General features: G+C 31.2%; 2 protein-coding genes across 3 annotated transcripts; one reads left to right on the forward strand and one right to left on the reverse strand.

Annotated features, from left to right (window-relative positions):
• The first annotated feature begins 9,472 nt into the window (after positions 1–9,472).
• On the forward strand, positions 9,473–11,455 carry LOC110636445 (omega-hydroxypalmitate O-feruloyl transferase-like). Its single transcript, XM_021786155.2, has 3 exons — positions 9,473–9,598; positions 9,721–10,194; positions 10,402–11,455. Exons 1-3 carry the CDS (start codon positions 9,596–9,598, stop codon positions 11,260–11,262), a joined length of 1,338 nt encoding a protein of 445 aa, XP_021641847.1. The 5' UTR covers positions 9,473–9,595; the 3' UTR covers positions 11,263–11,455.
• Positions 11,456–16,254: 4,799 nt separating this feature from the next.
• Positions 16,255–18,169, reverse strand: LOC110636471 (major pollen allergen Ole e 1). Of its 2 annotated transcripts, none has more exons than XM_021786196.2 (3): positions 18,017–18,169; positions 17,106–17,223; positions 16,255–17,001 (listed from the first exon to the last, which is right to left on the reverse strand). In XM_021786196.2, the coding sequence occupies exons 1-3, from the start codon at positions 18,056–18,058 to the stop codon at positions 16,667–16,669; spliced, it is 495 nt and encodes a 164-aa protein (XP_021641888.1). In that variant the 5' UTR covers positions 18,059–18,169; the 3' UTR covers positions 16,255–16,666. The 2 variants fall into 2 exon arrangements, with proteins under 2 accessions (XP_021641888.1, XP_021641886.1); XM_021786194.2 differs by having other exon boundaries at positions 17,106–17,437; positions 18,017–18,154.
• Positions 18,170–20,520: the final 2,351 nt, after the last annotated feature.

Genomic DNA, 20,520 nt, shown 5'->3' on the forward strand with positions numbered 1-20,520 from the left:
ATATGATTAGTATAGCAAATTAGGGGTAAGATGCATGAATTGGAGGCTTGGTAAATTAGGTTAGGTTTTGAAATTTCAATTTTAGTGGTGATGAAAATGGACATAACTAAAGTTGTAATGGTCAATTAGTGACCATTTGCTATGTTTGATTAGGAAATGAAGTAATTTGTGCCATGGGAATTGAAGTTAGGTATGTGTCGCTTTTAAGTGCCCTACAGTCCTGGGATGTAGTCCAGTGCATGTTTGGGCAGCTATAAATGGAGTTGTAGAGGTTCAATTGGTGCAAGGCCAATTGGACATGAAACTAGACACATAATGACACAATTTTGGTGAAGAAACTCTGCCCAGAAACCAAACCAAATTGACCTAAAAATTGCCCTAATTCGGGTGACTTGCATTCTGCCTAGACAAAATAACCAAATAAATAGTGTTTATTCATTTGATCATAACTCAGCGTAGAAAGGTCCAATTGACCTAAAATTTTACCAGCAGAAAGCTAAGACATAGATCTACAACTTTCATGAAGAACAAAAATCCAAATTCTGACCATAACCTAGTCAAAATTGCTAACCGAACTTAGGTTACCAAATCTGGCAGAACCAGTTTTGCCCAGAATTTTGGATTATGTCCAATCCAGCCAGTTATGGTGTTTAGGCCATAACTTGAGCTACAAAACTCCAAATGGAGTGATTCAAAAAAGGAAATGAAACTAGACACAATAAGGAACAACTTTAATGAAGACAATTTTGCTAAATTCCTACTGTATAAATGACCAATGGAATAGTAAACATGAGGCTTGAAATCTGAAAATTGTGAATAACTAACACTAAGCTTTGAAATGGAATTGGCAACTAATGCCAACAACTTTATAATGCAAAATATGGTATGTTGATGATATTTGAGCCAATATACCTATTATCTATAAAAAAGTTAACATTTTAGTTGACTAATAAAATGAATAGTAACCTTATACATAAAGTATAAATATTCAAGAAATGACTTTGTAATATGCCCTAGTAGGCCTAATGTGATTGGTTTAGATAGGTTGGCATGCCAATAGGGTTCTGATAGCAGTACTGCGTATGATGTATGACTTCATTGCCATTCTGTGATGTAATAGCCTATGGCTATACTGATTATGATGTTTTACTTGGCTTTATGCCTTATTGCTTTTATGGCTTATTAGCCATTCTGTTTGCACACCAGGAGACACATTGTGATCGATGGTGTAACTACTGAGGTACTGGGTACCCAATGCTAGTTTACCCGCTTATCCAAATCCGATCAACTTGTATAGGTTACTTGGGCATGGAAAAGTATAACTGTAATTAAACTGATTATTAAAGAAAATACGAAAATTAAATATCATGAATGATTACAATAAAATACAAAGAAGCTCAAAATCATCAAGAAAATAATTAACAAAATGCATGAAGAACTTAATATCATAAAATGTAATTAGTCCTCGACTAAATAATAAGTTAGTAATTATTCATTTCTCATGAACACAATAACTAGGAAATTATTACTTTTATTTGCATATTATATTTTCTTGTATTATTGGCACTACTAAGCTTTATGCTTAGCGCGTCGCTTTTGCAACACGTAGGCACTAAAGATTTGGACAAAGGGCCCAGTAGACCATAGATTGGGTAGGTAAGGCCGTTCACGCTCAGATAAAGGTCCGTGTCACCTCACAAGCTACATGCATTGGTAGAACTAGGGGTGAGCATTTCGGTTCGATTCAACCAAACCGAACCGAAATAACCGATAACCGAAAATCTCATAAATTGTAAACCGAACCGAACCGTTTATTGGAGAAAAATCGAACCGAACCGAACCAATCATTATCTGTTCGGTTCGGTTCGATTAATGAAAAACCGAAATTTCAATTTTTTTCAAATGCCAAACCTGCTTGACCTGTAAATTGCACATTTGCATTTGTTCACACTTCATGGTATACAATTCATATAAAATCAATTGTGTAGCATCAAATAAACAATCAATTTAATAAAATGTCACTATGCCAAATAAACCATAAAATAAATAAAAGTATAAAACCACTAAACCAAATAATAATCCAAGCATCAAATGCCAAACCATAAAACAAAACATAATTGAAACAAAAGCTAAAATAACCACAACCATACTCTAAATACAATCCAGTTCAGTTATTATTAAAATCCATAAAACAGCATAATAATAAAATACCAAATCTCCAACAAGATAAAAGCTAAATATAGTCCATATTAAAATCCATCAAATAACAACAGAATTAAACATAATATTAAAATCCATCAAATCTCCAATAATTTGATTTTGAGCAGTCCAACCAAATCCAAAAAATCCTCAAATGAAGAGGCAACAGGCAATAGCTTTGGGAACCTACACAAACAAAATAATAAAAAAAAGACAATTGATATATAATAATTAATGAAAGCATAAAATAATGTAAAACTTTAAACAATCAAACTTACATCTAAGAGTTAAGGGTAGGGGTTGAACAACTTGATCCCCCTAATTGAGTTAGGCCAACACTTGGCAGTACTGAAAATTGAATTATATAAGGGGAAAAAAAATCAATCCATATTGAAATAAAAATATTAAAAGATAAAAATTATCTAAATACATGTATTTATTACATACCCTCTTCAAACTTTTCAAGTTCCTCTAAATCTTTCTCAACATTTATTGGACAATTTGAGGACCGTGTCCAATCTTGTGCACATATCAAAGCTTCCACAATTCTGGGAGTTAAAGAACTCCTAAAGGGATCTAGTACTCTCCCACCAGTTCTAAAAGCATTCTCTGATGCAACAGTTGAAACTTGGACTGCCAATATATCTCTTGCCATTTTTCCAAGGATAGGAAATCTCTCAGAATTGATTTTCCACCATTTTAAGAGATCAAAATCTTCCTTGTCCTCTTGAATTGCCTCATTGAGATACACTTCCAACTCTGTTTTTGAATCTAAACCTCCATTTTTTTCTAACTTTTGCTTCTTGTAGTGATGCTTCAAGTACAATTTGGGCTTTAGATTTATTGTACTACCACTACCACTTGAGAGTTATGAGCTAGTGTTATCACTTGTTTGCTCACAATCAGTTTGATACATTTTCTTATACTCATTAAATAATTCAATCAAAGATGACTTCACCTTCCGGAACAACCGCCACCCTTTTCTTCACCATGCATTTGGCAAAATTGAAACTCCATATATTCAAACTTATCACGAGGGTCAAGAACAAGAGCAAAATAAATCAATTTATTCATTTTATCTATATTCCCAAGATTTGTCAAATTTTTCTTCATTCCGTCCCCATATTTTTCACCTTAACATTAGTACTATCCACCCATTCATTTAAAATAAAACCCAAGTCACTTATCTCACCAAAAACATGTTAGATGTGATATATCGAGAACCGTAAATACGCAAAGTAAGCTCATAAAAATGAGATAACATTTCACCATTTTCCTACATTCGCACTCAATCATGAAAATCAGCATTCCATTCTCTCCCAAATCAAGCCTAAACATAGGTTCTTGTGACTCATACCTCTCGAATGCCCTTTCATATTTTTGAGCTATATTCAACATCAAGTAAGTTGAATTCCACCTAGTTGACACATCTAAACACAAAGAAGACTTGCCATCAATTTTTTCATATTCAACACACTCCTTAAACTTTTTCAACCTAGCTGGAGAACTCCTAATGTATCTCACCCCATTCCTTACTTTCAAGATCGACTCACCAACGTCTTTTAAGCCATCCATGACAACCAAATTAACTATGTGAGCCATACACCTCATATGAATGTAATCAGAATTAGAAACAGTGACACCCCAATTTGCAAGCTTTTTTTTCAAATAAGAAATTGCTATATCATTTGAACTAGCATTGTCAACTGTAATGGTGAATATCTTATCTAGCCCCCACTCTAGCAAACAAGTTTCAATAGCTCTACCAATTGCATCACCTTTATGACTTGTAATAGGACAAAAATTAATGATTTTCTTATGTAACTTCCAATCATTATCAATGAAATGAGCAGTGATACACATATAATTAATTCGTTGTAATGATGTCCATGTATCCGTAGTAAGACTCACCTTTTGACAATTTCTCTTCAAATAAGACTTCAATTTTGACCTCTCCTCAACGTACACTAAATAACAATCTCGTGAAATAGTCCAACGAGAGGGAATCTTAAACTTGGGACATATAGCTCTCATAAATTTTCGAAATCCCTCACCTTCTACAAATTTAAATGTCAACTCATCAATGATAATCATAGAAACAAGAGCCTCCCTAATTGCATTTTCATCATATTTCCAAGTAGTAAGTGTGCCTACTTCACCCTTTACATTGTTTGAATTTGGTTGCAAATCCAATAGTGCTTGCCTAGTCTCAATGGCATGTGGATGCTTTTTGCAAATATTCATATGATTCCTAAGTGCAGTGGTTCCATTTCTCTTGGGATCACAACAAAATTCTTTATTACAATAATTACACTTGCCTTTGGTGTCACCATTATCGCTTTAAACTTGGTGAAGTGATCCCAAACCGTAGACCTTGGCATGATCGGCTTTCTTTTCACTTTTGATTTTGAACTTGTTGCGCTTTCTTGTTCACTTTGAGTGGAATCATTGTTTTTGTTGGATAATTTTGCCCGCTAGAACTAGAATCCATGTTCAGCTGCTACAAGAGTACACAAATAATTAACATTAGAACTCTAATCAATATTATTGTGGAGCACAAGCTACCATAGAAAGAGCAATTTCAATTCACATTAATAATATAAATTATTAGTATATGTAATTTATTAATAAATTTTCATATATATCAATGACTGATTTATAATTTCTTTTAATAAGTATTAAGAATTTAGGTTTTCATAAAGATCAAAATTTGATTCATGGCCAGCTTTTACCCCAAAATAAGCAACTTTTATAAACATTGCTTCCGCTAAAAGCATTAAATGCAAGAAAGTGACCAAATTGAGGAATAATCGCTAATTATAACATTCACTATAATAAGCAAGAGACGCTTAGTAGTTAGACACTCATCAGAGCAAGCTGCAGAAGTTAACTTTGAGTTATGAGAAGTCCATAAAATAAAATTAAGCCCTTGAGAACCCATCCATTCCTTCAACCAATGCCCAGTGTTGTTTTTTGAAACCTCAATGCGATTTTTAAGTTTTCTAAACGCATATCCCCACCCCTGAGAGCCCACTATAATCACACCCAAGGACCTGAAATTGAAAAAGACACTACACTCCTCTCTTGGAAGAAAAATATATATTGAGGATAGTTTTATTTTTCTAAAATAAAATACTTTTCAAAATAATAATATATTGATAATTATGAACTCCTAGATAAAAATCATCTTTTTATTTTTCTTTCCACTTTTCTTCCCCTCTGAGAAGCAAAAATAGAGCTAAACCCTTGTAGTTCTTGAATGTGAAATTGTTCAAGAGCACAAAATCATCTGTGACTGTAGTAATTGATGCAAATGTCAAGTTTTGACCCAAGTTTGGAACAGTGGTAAAAGTAGAGGCGGATCCAATGCTTTCCTCTTGCTGAATTTGGAATTTGTAAGAAGCTACTTTAGAGAAGATTCGAGCATTGATAGATGGGAGATGGGAAACTAGAATTGGAGACAAAGAACAACAGAGGTTACACTCTTTAATGTGAGGGAAGAATGCTGCAAATCAGGAACGAAAGTTTTACCTTGGAAGGTAAAATTTTGGGAAGAACCACAAGCAATCAAGTAATTATCAGGATGAGAGAATGTGGCAAATGATTTATTGTAACCAAAAAGGTCAAATAGAACAAAAGCAGAAACTATAGTTAACCAACTCAAAAGCTTCATCTTCATTGCTTTCCAGATCCCAAATCCTCGAACTACCCGCAGACAAACGAAATAACAACTTCCCAAGTCTACAAACCATAAACTATATAGACACTGCCTAGATCTTAAACGGCTAAACCCCGAAAGCAACTAACAAGATCTATGTGCCATTCTCGCTGCATCTCGTAAAAAGTTGATGAAACTTCAAAGCGCTTCACTAAGACCTCAAGAACCCAAATTCTAGAAACCCAGCTTCCCAATCACTCATGCCTGTGAACCACTTTGGTTAAGCAACATAGGATGAAAAATAAATCAATAGATAAAAATGAAAACTCAGCAAACAATTTTCATCATAGCAGACAGTGCAAGAAGAAAAAAAAACATGAGTTAATTAAATTCATTTTTTAGTGTTGCAGTTATGAATGTGTTAGTATGAAAGACAAATGCTCACCTCGAATGAAGATTGAAGAAGATGCACACCACACACAAGCAAGGAAGAAGAGAGACGAAGAGGAAGCTTGGGATTTTAGTTTTAGGAGGGAGAAAAGTTGAGCATGCAGCATGCAATAGGCAAATGGAAAGAAAGGTTAGGATTTTAGTTTTAGTTTTAGGTTACGTATACTATGGGTCAATGTGTGAAAGGGTTGGGCTTAAATCAATAAAGGCCTATGTTGATTTCGGTTTTATTGGGTTCTTCGGTTATAACCGATAACCGAACCGAAATAACCGATAACCGAAAATTTTTAAAAGTATTAACCGAACCGGCCCGGTTAAACCGATTAACCGAACCGAACCACTAATTTCGGTTCGGTTAATCCGCTTAACTCAGAACCGCCACCCCTAGGTAGAACACTAGGTTCCGCTTTTGTATTTTGTGATTTTTATAAGTTCTGTAATTAAACTTTTATTTTATCATGTATATTTGAAACCTATGTAATATAATTTTATATTAATGTAAGTATTTGTAACTTTGTGTTTATAAATAACATATGAGAATTTGTTTATGATTTGAGCCTGATAATGATGTGAAATGAATGAATGACAAATTGAGGAATTGTTAAGAAATTGTTGTAAATTGATGTGATACAAATGGAGTTTGAGAATGATTGAAAATTATTGAAAGTATTTTTCATGGGTTCCAAAGAATTGTTTTCTCCATTTTTAGCCTGCACTATGCCGGATTTTTTATAAAATTTTCGGAGCTGCAAATTAATTTATAATTTCAATAAATGATCTAAATGAGATCAATTTTATAAATTTCACTTAATAGCTATAATAAATAAATTAAGAACTGATAAATATCAATGAGATAAATTATAGTGTTCCAGTATATTGTATGGCATATCTTATTTGATTATACTGTAGACGGGTAAGGGGTGTCACATTTATTATTTTTTCAAAATACAAAATTTCAATTTTTTTTAATTTGATATAAAATATTAAACATTTGTGTAATTTTACAATTTTATTTAAATATTTGAATTTTGTATTAAAAATCCCAACCTTCAACATTAGTTGTAATTGTAAACAAAGTCTAAAATTGATTTTAAAAAATTTAAATTTTGTTCATTAAATTTACAATTATAATAACTAAATATTCTAAACTTTAAGTTTTATCACTCAAATCTATAGAAATCTATCTATATATATTTTAAATAAATTAATTTTATTCTTTTAAATAATAATATGGTTATAATTATTAAAATAATCAATTAACAAAGTATAAAATCTTTTTTATTATAAAAAAAATACAAAATTATTTTAGAGCATTTGCTATCATATTTGTAAATTTAGTGTATTTGATTATCACAATTATAAATTTAGCAGATAAATTTTAAATTTTTATAAATCAATTTTAGGTGTTGATTATAAGGTTAGGATATTTAATTCAGAATTAAAACATTTGAATAAACTTACAAAATAAAAATAAATAAATATTTAGTGTAAAGTAAGACTGTGTACGTCAATTCTCAAAGCTCATAAATATGGAATGCTTCGTACGCTAAATTTTTTTTTTCACTAATTTCAATTAAATTTTAAATTAAAACATTTATAATTTTAAAAATAATTTTAATACCATTAAATTCAAATTCATTGATTTTAAAAATTCAATTTTAACAACAAAAAAACATTATCCTCAAAGAAAAAAAGAAGAATATTAAATATATTGACGTGTAACCATAAATAAATAAAAATGATATGTGAAGAAAAATATTAAAAATTAAAAAATTAAACACGCATGCCTTAAGGTGTCCAAAATCAAGGGAACCGTCTAGTCTATAATTATAGAAAGAAAAGAAAGATGAGCTGAGCAACTCAAGATTATGATTTCTTGTTAACGTCGTAATATGACGTTTTCATTAAAGAAAAGGTTGGGCTTGATTTCAACCCCTCAACGAATTTGGTAAAGAAATTAAAAAAGTCTTCCACATCACAGATCAATCCTTACAGATTGAATACCACAAGAATATGATTATGCTAGCATAATTAATGCAACTATCAGATTTTATCTTATATTATATTTTAGTCTTTAAATTTTAAAAAATTAATTATTTATTTTTTAAATTTTATATTATATTATATTTTAATTTTTTAATTTTTAAATTTAATTATTTAGTTCCTTTAATTTTAATATAGAGAATGATTTAATCTCTATAATTTTAATATTTATAATAATTTTATCCATTAAGAGGAAGACTAAATTATTCTATTTATTAAAATAATAGAAAGTAAAGTGTGATATAGTATAAAATTTAAAGACTAAATAATTAATTTTTTAAAATTTAGGGGGTAAAACTTAGAGACCAAATTATAATTTTTCCATGCAAAAATACAAAAGTTTAATTGTTTTAGCAATTGGAGATTGTTTTATTTGAAAATTCTCGTTCAGATCTAATTTATTATGTATTCAAGATTATATATAATGAAACTCGTAAAATTCACATATTTGTATTTTGAATCTACATTTTTTAATATGGTTCTCAAATAAATACATATATCATAATTGAAAAAGAAAAACAAAAATTGAGTAGGATCAATTGACCTGCTCTCTAGTCCATGCCTCAAACACAAATATACAAGTTACACTTAATTTACATGTGAGTTCTGCTATACATATTATATCTTTAATTCGAGATAAACCAAATTTAACAAAAATTTTCCATTTCCTAATTGCTTTTATAAGGTATTTTTCTACTTCAATAGCACTTCAATCCTATGCTTCTTAAGGCCAAAATGGTGATAATAATCAGCTAACAATATTCAACTATGAAAAATCTAAAGGAAAAAGATTTTAATAAGAAGAGAATCAAGCAAGCAAATTTGGGATGCCAACTCCACCAAACACACACACAAGTCTGATAATGGTTGTTCCCAAGATCAGTGGCCTACCCTCACCCACATGACCAAATCAATGATCAAGAAAACAAAAATTCTTTGAACATAATTATCGTTTCCACATAAAATTCAACGTGGTTGCTATAAAATATCTCTGCAAGGCACCAATCTTCCCAGTCAAGGACTGACACCTGTACTTTCACAATCTCACTTACCCAAAGAAGTAAATCAACTTTGTTAGAGTTGGGCCACCGTCTTTCCATATATACCACTGCCAATTAAAAACCTTGACAGATTTCAGGTTTAAATACAATCACCATTTTTCAGTTGCTGGAATTCTCTGTCCTGGGTTCTGGGATTAATTGATTCATTTATACTGCCCTTAGAAATTTTCCCAAGCTTGTTCACATGGTTTGTGGTCTCTTTCAATCAATAAATATTGCATTTACACTCAATTCTATACAGGCTAGCTATATTTTTTTTCTTTTATTAATTCACTTCACATGCTATTTTATTGGTTTTGTTGTGCTCAGGTTGTGGAGATTGAAAAGGTTGCTGGTGCTGCAATGGAGAACTCTAATGGCAATATGTCTCAACTAATTGTGAAACAAGGGGAGCCTACTCTGGTTGCTCCGGAAAAGGAGACAGAGAAAGGTCTTTATTTTCTCTCTAATCTTGATCAAAATATTGCAGTGACTGTGCGTACAGTCTACTGCTTCAAGTCAGATGAGGAAGGGAATGAAACTGCTGCAGAAGTTATCAAGAATGCCTTGAAAAAGGTTCTTGTTCACTACTACCCTCTTGCAGGGAGGCTAACAATTAGCTCCGAGGGAAAGCTTATTATAAATTGCACGGGTGAGGGTGCTGTTTTTGTTGAGGCTGAAGCAAACTGTGCAATGGAAGAGATTGGAGACATTACAAAGCCTGATCCAGAAACTCTTGGGAAGCTTGTTTATGACATTCCTGATGCAAAGAACATTTTGCAGATGCCGCCTCTGGTGGCTCAGGTTTTTTAACTCTTCCAAATATGTTATCCTAAGCTATAAATTTTGTGTGCATGACTTGCATACTAATATTTAGTTTAAAAGTGTATTCAGACACGTACACATCTGGATGACGCTAGCCATGGAGATGCATAATGATCATCTGCCTGCAATTTTTGCATAATTTTAACTCAAATATGATATTAAAGAATCAACTTCTTGTTCTTCTAGGTGACCAAGTTCAAATGTGGTGGATTTGCACTTGGATTGTGCATGAATCACTGTATGTTTGATGGAATTGGTGCTATGGAATTTGTGAACTCATGGGGAGAAACAGCTAGAGGCTTGCCACTTTCTGTTCCTCCATTTACAGACAGAAGCATTCTTAAAGCTAGGAACCCACCAAAGATAGAGTATATTCACCAAGAATTTTCGGAGCTAGAAGATAAATCCAAGACCAATAACCTTTATAAAGATGATGAAATGCTGTACAGCTCCTTCTGTTTCGATTCTGAAATGCTTGAAAGGATCAAAATGAAAGCAATGGAAGATGAGGTTCTTGACAAGTGCACTACTTTTGAAGGCCTCACAGCATTCGTGTGGAGAGCTCGAGCCAAGGCACTCAATTTGCTACCTGATCAACAAACAAAACTTCTATTTGCTGTTGATGGAAGGCCTAAATTCAACCCACCACTGCAAAAAGGGTACTTTGGAAATGGAATTGTGTTGACAAATTCTATAAGCCAAGCAGGTGAACTACTAGAAAAACCACTCTCACATGCAGTTGGGCTAGTTCAAGATGCAATTAAAATGGTTACAGACTCTTACATGAGATCTGCTATAGATTATTTTGAAGTGACAAGAGCAAGGCCTTCCCTGGCTTCTACTCTGTTGATAACCACTTGGTCTAGGCTATCTTTTCACACTACAGATTTTGGATGGGGAGAACCAATTCTGTCAGGGCCAGTGGCATTGCCAGAGAAGGAAGTGATCTTGTTCCTATCACATGGTAAAGAGAGAAAAAGCATAAATGTGCTTCTGGGATTACCAGCTTCTGCCATGAAGATCTTCCAAGAATTGATGCAGATATGAGAAAAAAGAATTATCTTTAATCATGTTATTGCCTTTATGTTTACCATGGTGGCTTGATCTTTGTATTAGACTACCATTATACATATGTTTATGGGTTGATAAAGAAAATTAATGCACCTATAGGTGTCTATTTATTTTTCATTTATCTGCCACCTCTGTGAAGTTTTTTCATTGAAACTTCATAATTTCTATTTGTTGCTTTCTTCCTTCTTTTTCAATTTGTTTTGTTATTGTAAAGTGAATATAACATTTAGTTTATTTTTTTTAAAAAAAAAATTTATATTTTTTTAATTAAAATTAAAATTTAATATTTTATTGTTAAAAATAATTTTAATATCACTTAAGTTAAAGTTTATTAATAAAAAATTAATTTTTAAATTCATAAATTCAAATGAGAATTTGAGTTATATTATATTTATATTTTATGATGATTTTATATGTGAAAATTTTTTTAATTTTTGTTGAAATATTGAATGTGGGAGCAAAATCTCCCATCGATAGTATAAAAAGCATATCAATATTGATATATTAAATTAAATTTTGATGATTGAGAATTCAATTTTAAGCCTAAGAGGGTGTTTAAAGTTAAAAAAGGATAATTATTATCATTTTAACTCTTATTAATATTATTTGAATATTTAAAAGAGAATAAGTTAATTTTTAATCTCATTAATATTTATACATTCTTAAAAAATTAAATATTAACCTTGAAAGGTATAGATTAATAATTATCATAATTATTTTTTTAAATGTTAAAACTTATATAGGTAATATTTAATTTATTTTTTTAATTTTCTACCAAATATAACCTAATTCTTAAATAAAAAAAATCTAATTCATAATCAATAGAAACTTTGTGAAAACGCTGTCGTATTTAGATCATACTTTTATTCCCGGTCAAGGGCCAGTTTCGCTCATGAACCAGATTAGAGTGGTCTGGATGAAACCCAAAACCAGCCTGGGTCAATGGCTTGGGTCTTCAACAGGCCCTAAACCAGGGTTAGGAGGGCCGATTCAAGGCTATCTTCACTTGAACCGACCGATTCAAATAGATCCAAATTCAAATCAGTTTGATTTTTTTTTTCTAAAATTTATATTTTTTAAATTAAAAATTAAATAAATAATATCTAAAATTTAAATTTATTACAGTTTAATAATACTCAAGACTGATTCGGAATCGTCTTGGATCCATTTTGAACTAAATCCGGGTCAAACAGGCGGTTTCGGCCCGAATACATTGCGGTTGGTTGCTTTGCTTCGTAATCTCTGGTCTAACAGGAGGGGAGATGCCAGTAGTAGTGGAGAGGGAAGCAAAGACGACGGAAATGAGAAAAGGGCGTTTTGGGCTGGTCATTGTATACGCTCATACTTTAAATGTCTATGGGTTCCTTCCATCAGCTAATTGTTACATGAGTGGGTTTTGCATTTTTAGCTCTTTCGCGAATTGGGTTTGTCTTCCAACTGAAACTTATTGCGACATGGAAACGAGACTGGGTGGCGTTTCCCCTCCCGAAACGTTTCCGACATGGAAACGAGATGACACCGCGGCGAGGCGTTTCCGGAATTACTAGAAGTCAGACAACCGTTTCTTAAAAATAGAAAATACTTAGGTTAAAAGCGCAGACTCTCGTCTCTTGCCTTAGACTCGCCCCGCATCAGAAGACAAAAGGAGGAGAAGGAGGAAGAGGAGGAGAGGACTTACCTGGCGGCGGCGACGGCAGCAACGTGGCGCAGGTGAGGGATCTATGTCTTAAAAAAAGAATTGTTGTATATATATATATATATATATATATAATATTTTTATTTTTTATATTTTTGAAAATGTTTTTTTTTTTCCATTTTTGCGTTTCTCTGTCTGCATTTCCATTTCCGTACTACATATTTTGATAGGAGAACAAGTTTATTTTTTTGTATTCCTACTTTCTCCAAGAAACCAAATGGAGCAAATTGCTTGTGTTTTTCTTTTTGTCTCAATTTATGTGAAGTCCCATCCTTGCCATCCATCTTAAGTAATCTTGGACCCTTTTGTTAATGGAAATGCGAGATGATGTAGCTTGTGGTACAGTAAATCTGCACATGAACAAAACCAATGACTACTTTTTATTTTAGAAAAAATCGGATGAGTGGATGATACTGCAGTATATGCAGCTTAAAACTTAATTTGGCCCAATACTTATCGGAGAGAAATTCAATTTAGTCCATTTTTAATTTCTTGTCCAAATTAGTTCAAAATTTTCAATTTAAACTAAATTTAACCTAAAAATCAAGAAAATCAAGAAATTAAACTTCTTGATTTTGGATTTAAATTAATAAATCAAGAAATTTAGTCTCAAAATTAAAAAAATTGAATATTTTTTATTTTTTTTAAATCAATAAATTTATTCTATAAATTTTATTTTTTTTTTTTTGCTAAATTAAGCTTAAATTAAACTTCTAGCCTAAATTAGACAAAATGTTAAAAATAGGCTAAATTGAACTTGGGGGTTAAATTAAACATTTTGCCATTTATTTTTTATGCTGCCAAATTGGATGTAGGGAGATGGGATTCTGCAACTTTTTGCGTTAGTTTAGTTCTTTGGATGTATAATTACTTTTTGCGGCAATAATTTTGCCTTTTGGTATGTACTAATGGAATTTTATGAGGTTTGACAAACTATAACTGATATTCAAAATACAGAATTCCTTGGTTTATTTCCATGTCCTCTTGCTCAACTTGTATGCATTGGAACCGTTTTTCAATTTTGAATTTTCTTTAAAGGCATCTTTTCATTTCTTTTCAGTGACCTTTCGTTATCCATTATAGAGTGCATACAGTTGCAACTCTGAAAAAGATGAGCCACAAATGCATGTAGGGCACTTTGCGTAGGCCATAAGAAAACAGCATTAACAGGATACTGTTATTCCTTATGATTATCAAAAAGATGCAAGTTTGGTTTAACAAGGCTTTAGCTGAATAATTTTTGTTTTTGAAAATTGTATGCGAATAAAGTTGATCTTGACATGAAACATTTCAAAATCAAATGGAATGTTAAGCAAGAAAGCAGATGAATCTCTTCATTTTTGTTCTTTCTCCGAACTCGTTGCTGCAGAAGATATTCTGCATCTAGATGATTTGCTGTTGTGGGTACCTAATTTTGTGATTTTTGAAAATGAGTAAAAATATGGTAATTAACATTCTCCAACATACAAATCACTATTTTTTGTTATTGCAGGAAAAGTCACATGACTTACATATGATCATCATATTTAGATTGTTGTATGCATGTTCATATGACTTTTTCTGATGTGGCAAAGAACTATTGGTTCATGTGGCAATGAGGCATGATGGGTTAATGCTGATTGCAAAATATAATTAAAAAAAAAAATGGCTTTACAGCCATTTTCTTAATTTTGTAGGTGTATTCCGGGATGAAATATTTGTTTCTTGAATCCTTGGTTACACCATTTAGCTTTTCTAAAAATTGTCTAGACCATGGTCTTGAGACACAAAACATGTGAGTCTCACATGCAATATGTGTCTTGGTCCACCATGGTATATGGCTTAGGCAAGAATTACTCATACAGAAAAGACAAAGGGGAAATGATGACTTGCCTGTGGTAAAGTTCTTATCTTCCAACTGGAGAAGTGGAAGCGCAGATGATGGAGGAAATGACTGTGAAGACTTAGAACCCATTGTCTAGTTGAAGTATTGAAGTTTAACCTATAATGTAAATTTGTTGGGCAAGGCTGCTCCTTAATTTAATGGACCTGACAATACATATGAGAGGGCTTTTATTGATCACTTCGGTGTCTTTTTCAGGGGATCCACATGAGTTGGAGATGTAAACATTGAGGAAAAATTACTTGAGTCTCCCCAAATGCTAGTGTAATTAATACTTTCGGTCCTTGTTTAATAAATGTGCACTTCACTTTCTATGATTCTCCTGAAATTTTAGTCTTATGTGCTATACTATTAATTTTTTTTTACTACATTTTTGTCTTTAACTGAAAAAGTATAGTCTTTTACTATATTTTTGTCATTTAATGTTAAATTTTGATTTTATTTAGTCCCTCAATTTCAATTTTATTGAAAACTTCACTAATATTAGTTTCACTAATATTAGTTTAAGGACATATATTGATATTTTTTAAGCAGTAGGGATTCAAGTGTTACTTTACTAAATGTCATGGGTTCTAGTAGTTCTTTTGTAGGTAGGTGTTAGAATTATGACTCAAAGTCCTAGTGGGATTTGGAGAGAGACCTTTTCCTAATTTGAGTTGGAGAAATATTTTTCAATAGGAGGTGTATTTCCTATATAGAGTAGAATTCCTATTTTAATTTTATTCCGAAATTGAGTAGGACTCCTAATTAGATTATGATTGAGAGAATTAACACAAATAGGAGAATCGTGGAAATGTTATTTGGTTTTGCCTACAAAAGAGGCTTAGCCGATGGAGAGTGGGGAATGAATTCTTATCCATTAGTGAAAGAGCTTTTGCCTATGTAGTTGAAGACACCATTTGTGGAGTAGCAATTGTAATAGTAAATATATTGAGTTATGTTTAGAAGAGATTGAAATGACTAACTAATGTATTTATTATGAGTAGTTTGTTGTGAGTGATCTCTTGGGTGTAAGTGGGTTGATTGGTAGTATAGTTTTGAGCTTGTAATGACGATTTATTATTTGATTATATTGGATGATGGCATGCCCGTGAATGTAGCCCTGTGGAGGGAGAGTGAATCATGCAAATATTAGTATTTTGCTTTATTTATTCACAGTTTATATGTTTACGCAGTGCACAACAGTAGGGAATTTGCCTGATCAACTTTGTTGGAGCTGGGCATCATGTGTTGCTCCTAGATTTGTTCAATTTTAAAAATGATTAAAAATTCAGCAATATTAAGTGCTAGCAAAAGCTTAATGTAAATTAGAATTGAAAAAAGGAGGAGGAGGGGCAGAGAGAGAGAGAGAGAGAGAGAGAGAGAGAGAGAGAGAGAGAGAGTTGTGAAGTTGAGGAATAGTGGAGTTTGTCCATAGACCTTGACTTTAAAATACACAAAATATTCAAACATTACATTAGTATAAGCTGCAACAAACTAACAAAATACTAATGAGCTTTAACTCAATGATATTGTAGTCATTTCCAAAGTCTAGTTGGAGACCAAACATAAGAAAAAAGAAACAACAAAATAAAAATATATAAAACAAATAATTAGCTCCCAAGATACTGCATTAGCAAATGGTGATCACCTGTGATGGGCTTAGGAGCATATTTTAATGGAAAGTGCACTTATTTTGAAGGAGAGACGGAATTGGAGGAATAGAAGAGGAGTCCAAAGAGAAAAGGTGGACATTTAGACAGAAGAAAGCCATATATCGGTGACCAAAAGGTTGAAAGAACTGCAGAAATCTTTCTTTTTTCTTAATTTCCACATAAGGTAAGATCAGTCTTTGATGGTCTGAAATTCAACGCATTGAGGCTATAGATGCAGAGATTGGGGCGTTTGGCTTTGATTGTTATCTGATCTGATGTGGACTTGTATCCAGGAACATTGCATGATTTAGAAGAACTCCACATTAAGCTTGCCTCACAGGAAGATTCAATGGCCACTTCTGCACAGGCAATTCCATCAACAGAAGGTACTTCCAACTTGTAGAGTCCGTGCCTATTTGTGGTTCTGTTTACTGAGAACGATACTTGTTCTTTGATTTTTGGTGAACTTGCTTTGAACTTGCAGTCTATTCTAACTCCTGCGCCTGGTTGGACAATTTATGCACATGAAAAGCTATTAACTTCTAGTTCATATGGAAATCTCCCAGAAAATATATCTAATAAAACTTGAAATTTGCAGATCAATCACCTGGTAAGAAGTAGCTGTGTCTGGAGAAGCTGTTGTTGGAGCAGATGTCACAATAAACAAAACCCATTACAGTGATGTGGGCATTGCTTTTGGCTGGCGCAACCTTTGAAGACAGTGACTTGATAAACAAAGATGAGAGAAATAAGAGAATTACTGGATTCATGGCAGCAAAAATTTTGGGAGATTGAAGGGTGAAAAAAAAAGGGAAAAACTTCAGATGGGCACTTCAATGAACTGTTGGATTCTAGTGAATAGCAATCAAAGCATTATCATATAGTAGAAGATGAGTTCTCTTTTGTGGATAAGCAGCAGGAGAGTTGGTGGAGATCCAACTGTAAACAAAAGCTACAGGAGATTTATCTTTTTCACTAGAAACAAAGACATGTGAATGTCATTTGGCATATATGAAGTTTAAATGTGCAGGAAAAGTATCTCTTTTTTTTTTTGTGATTTTTTTTGTGGGGCTTCAAGGTCCGTTTTCCAGGATAGCTCACAGGAAAGAAGCTACAGGGCATTTATAGACCCACAGAACAGAACTGGAGGTTGATACTCAATCATGGTAGAAAAGAAACTAATTAAGTAGAGATTAAACCTTTAATACTTGACCCGAAAAGACTTTGCAAATTGAAGTACTCCATGAGTATGTTTATATGATGTCTGAAGATAATAAAGTGTTGTTTTAATTTAAACAAAAGAAATTCATTCTTTGAATTTATTGCACTGAACAGCATGTGTTGGTGATGTAGAGTAAATTGTAGAAGAAGAAAAGGCTGTTTTAAGAGGGAATTAGGGATTGTTCATGTTGCTCATGTGAGCTTTCAAATGGCAGGCACTTAATGCTTCACAAGAGTTGCCATGTAATGAACAAAAAGCATTTGCAGTGAAGGAGAGGATGTAGTTTATCAACTTACCTTTGCACCTCTCAAGAAGAGCAGCAGATCATCTTGAAGCATTTGCCTGTCTGCATTATAGCTGGTATCATGGTTGAGTTGGTAGAGCTTGTGGAAAATTAAGCTTCTTCCTCAGCTCCTTGTGACAAGGAAGCCATAATGAAGTGGAATGGAATCCCTCTATTTATGCCCATGTGACATTTTCAATTGCACAGCCTAGATTATACTAATATTTGATGAATAGAGGATTCAAATTTTACACTTTTAAAAGATATGTAGTGATTAATTAACTTAGTTCATTCTATATATTTTATTTTTCATTAAATTCTAATATATTTTTAAATTTTGTTTATCATTGAAATTAAAAAAATCCAAATAAAAAAAAATAAAACTGAATCATATCCGCTCAATTTAATTTTTTTTATAAAAACTATTTGATTCAATTTTATTTTCTAATAATTCGAATTTAAACTGACACAAATCAAATCAATAAAAAATACTCTGACTTAAAAACACTAAGACCTTGTTTGATAACATCTTTTAAAGTAGCATTTGTAGTTAAAATACTATTTTTTTATTTATACTATTTTATGACATAATATTTATAATAGTATTTAGAAAGTGTTTTGACTAGAATCAATAATATGATTCTATTATTTTTGTATTTGAAAGTTAATTTAATAATTATTTTAATTAAATATTTCTACTTTAAATCATTATATAAACAGTTAATCATTAACAGTTAGCTATTAAAACAGCTAACAATTACGAGAAAAGCTAATATTATTGAACATCGACATGTGGTGCAGGCTTCACAGAGTAGTGGCTAAACCAGTCTTCGAAAGATATTCCCTCAAGTCGAGCCCACTTGCCTTGGACCAGGTATCCCTTGGGCCCATTTGTCTTGGACCAGCTGGACTTGAACTATTACCTTTTATTTGTTAAAATAAAATAACTAATAATTTTAAGCTATAAAAGAAATTTCATATCTTGATATTCAAATATCAAAGATGAAATGCTAAAAAATATCATTTAATTTAAAACTATGATATAATTATTTCCATCAATTTAAATGAAATAATTTTATTTTTAATGACAATATTTTTTATTTTGAAATTATTGGAAAAAAAGCATATCTCAAATTTTGTAATTTATCCAAAATCCAAATATTCTTTTATCATTAATATTTAAGAAAATTGTTCTTTTAAAATTAAATTGGAATTGTGTAATATATAGAAGGTCAAGAATATAATAGAGGTTTATCAAATAATTCAGAATAAATTTATATATAGGTCTATTATTATTATTATTATTATTATTATTATTATTATTATTATTATTATTATTATTTAATTTAAATATAACATTTTATGATGAATTTTAGATATATATATATTTTTTAATTATATTAAAATTTTTAAGTTTTAGAATTTAAAATTTAGTTAAACATTTAAAATTTTAAAATAATTATATAAATTTATTAAAATGTTTAAATTTATTATTTGAAAAATAAATTGTGATAAAGTTAGATGATTGTATGCTAGTATGAATATGTATTGCATAGAAAACAAAGGTTTACCAAAAGCTATTTTTCCTTGACAAAAATAATCTGCTAAAAATTTATCTTAATGTCCTATTTAGTAACAATTTTTAAGATAACGTTTAATATTTTAATTAAAATCTAAATAATATCTCTCTTATTTATACTATTTCATGGTATAATATTTGTACTAATATTTAGAAGTTAAGAAAATAGTTCATAAAAAGTTACATTTCCTAACTTTAGAGATTAAAGGAATATTTTGACTAAGATTATTAAGATGATATCACTATTTTTACGTTTAATAGCTATTTTTATCGAACATTTCTACTTTAAATCACTATATAAATAACTAATTACTAATAATTAATAATTGATAAAAAAACAATCGACAACTATTAAAATAATTAATAATTATTAGAATGATTAATATTACCAATAAGGCCTAAATCACATTGGACCACAACTCATTTTAAGTTGAAAATAAAACACTATCCTCAACTAAATATTTGGTTTGATTCAACTTTTTTTTTTTAATGTTTATTTACTCTTGTTTAGTTTTCCTTTTGAATGACAAGAATCTATAATAAATAATTTAATTTCTCTCCATCTTTTGATTTCTTTTGTTTAATGAGAGCAACTTCTCACTCACTAAAGCTTTTGATTGGCCTTTTTTTTTAACTTCGCATATAATTAAGACTTTTAATTCTTTCACTTTTCAAAAAATAACTTCCTTACCCCAATTGAGTTAAACTATTTAGAGGGTGTTTGGTTTACCTGTTAGGTGCAGCTGATAGCTGATAGACACCCAAGCAGATAAATTATATAGTGTTTGACAAGTTTAAAAAAATAAAGCTGATAGCTGATGGACAACTGATATGATACCCATCAGCTGCAGTTTGTATCAGCTCTATTTTTGGAGCTGTTTCTCATCGGCTGATAGCTGATTTTATTTTATTTTTTATTTTAGTCATATTATCTTTTT

Source organism: Hevea brasiliensis, chromosome 6 (assembly GCF_030052815.1).
Source record: "Hevea brasiliensis isolate MT/VB/25A 57/8 chromosome 6, ASM3005281v1, whole genome shotgun sequence".
Classification (NCBI taxonomy): Eukaryota; Viridiplantae; Streptophyta; class Magnoliopsida; order Malpighiales; family Euphorbiaceae; genus Hevea; species Hevea brasiliensis.

Coding starts and splice junctions, on each gene's coding strand:
- LOC110636445 (XM_021786155.2), top strand. Junction 10,195..10,401: donor TGCCGCCTCTGGTGGCTCAG/GTTTTTTAACTC, acceptor TTGTTCTTCTAG/GTGACCAAGTTCAAATGTGG.
- LOC110636471 (XM_021786194.2), bottom strand. CDS start 17,268: ATGAATCCAGTAATTCTCTTATTTCTCTCATCTTTGTTTATCAAGTCA. Junction 17,002..17,105: donor ACACAGCTACTTCTTACCAG/GTGATTGATCTG, acceptor TTGTCCAACCAG/GCGCAGGAGTTAGAATAGAC.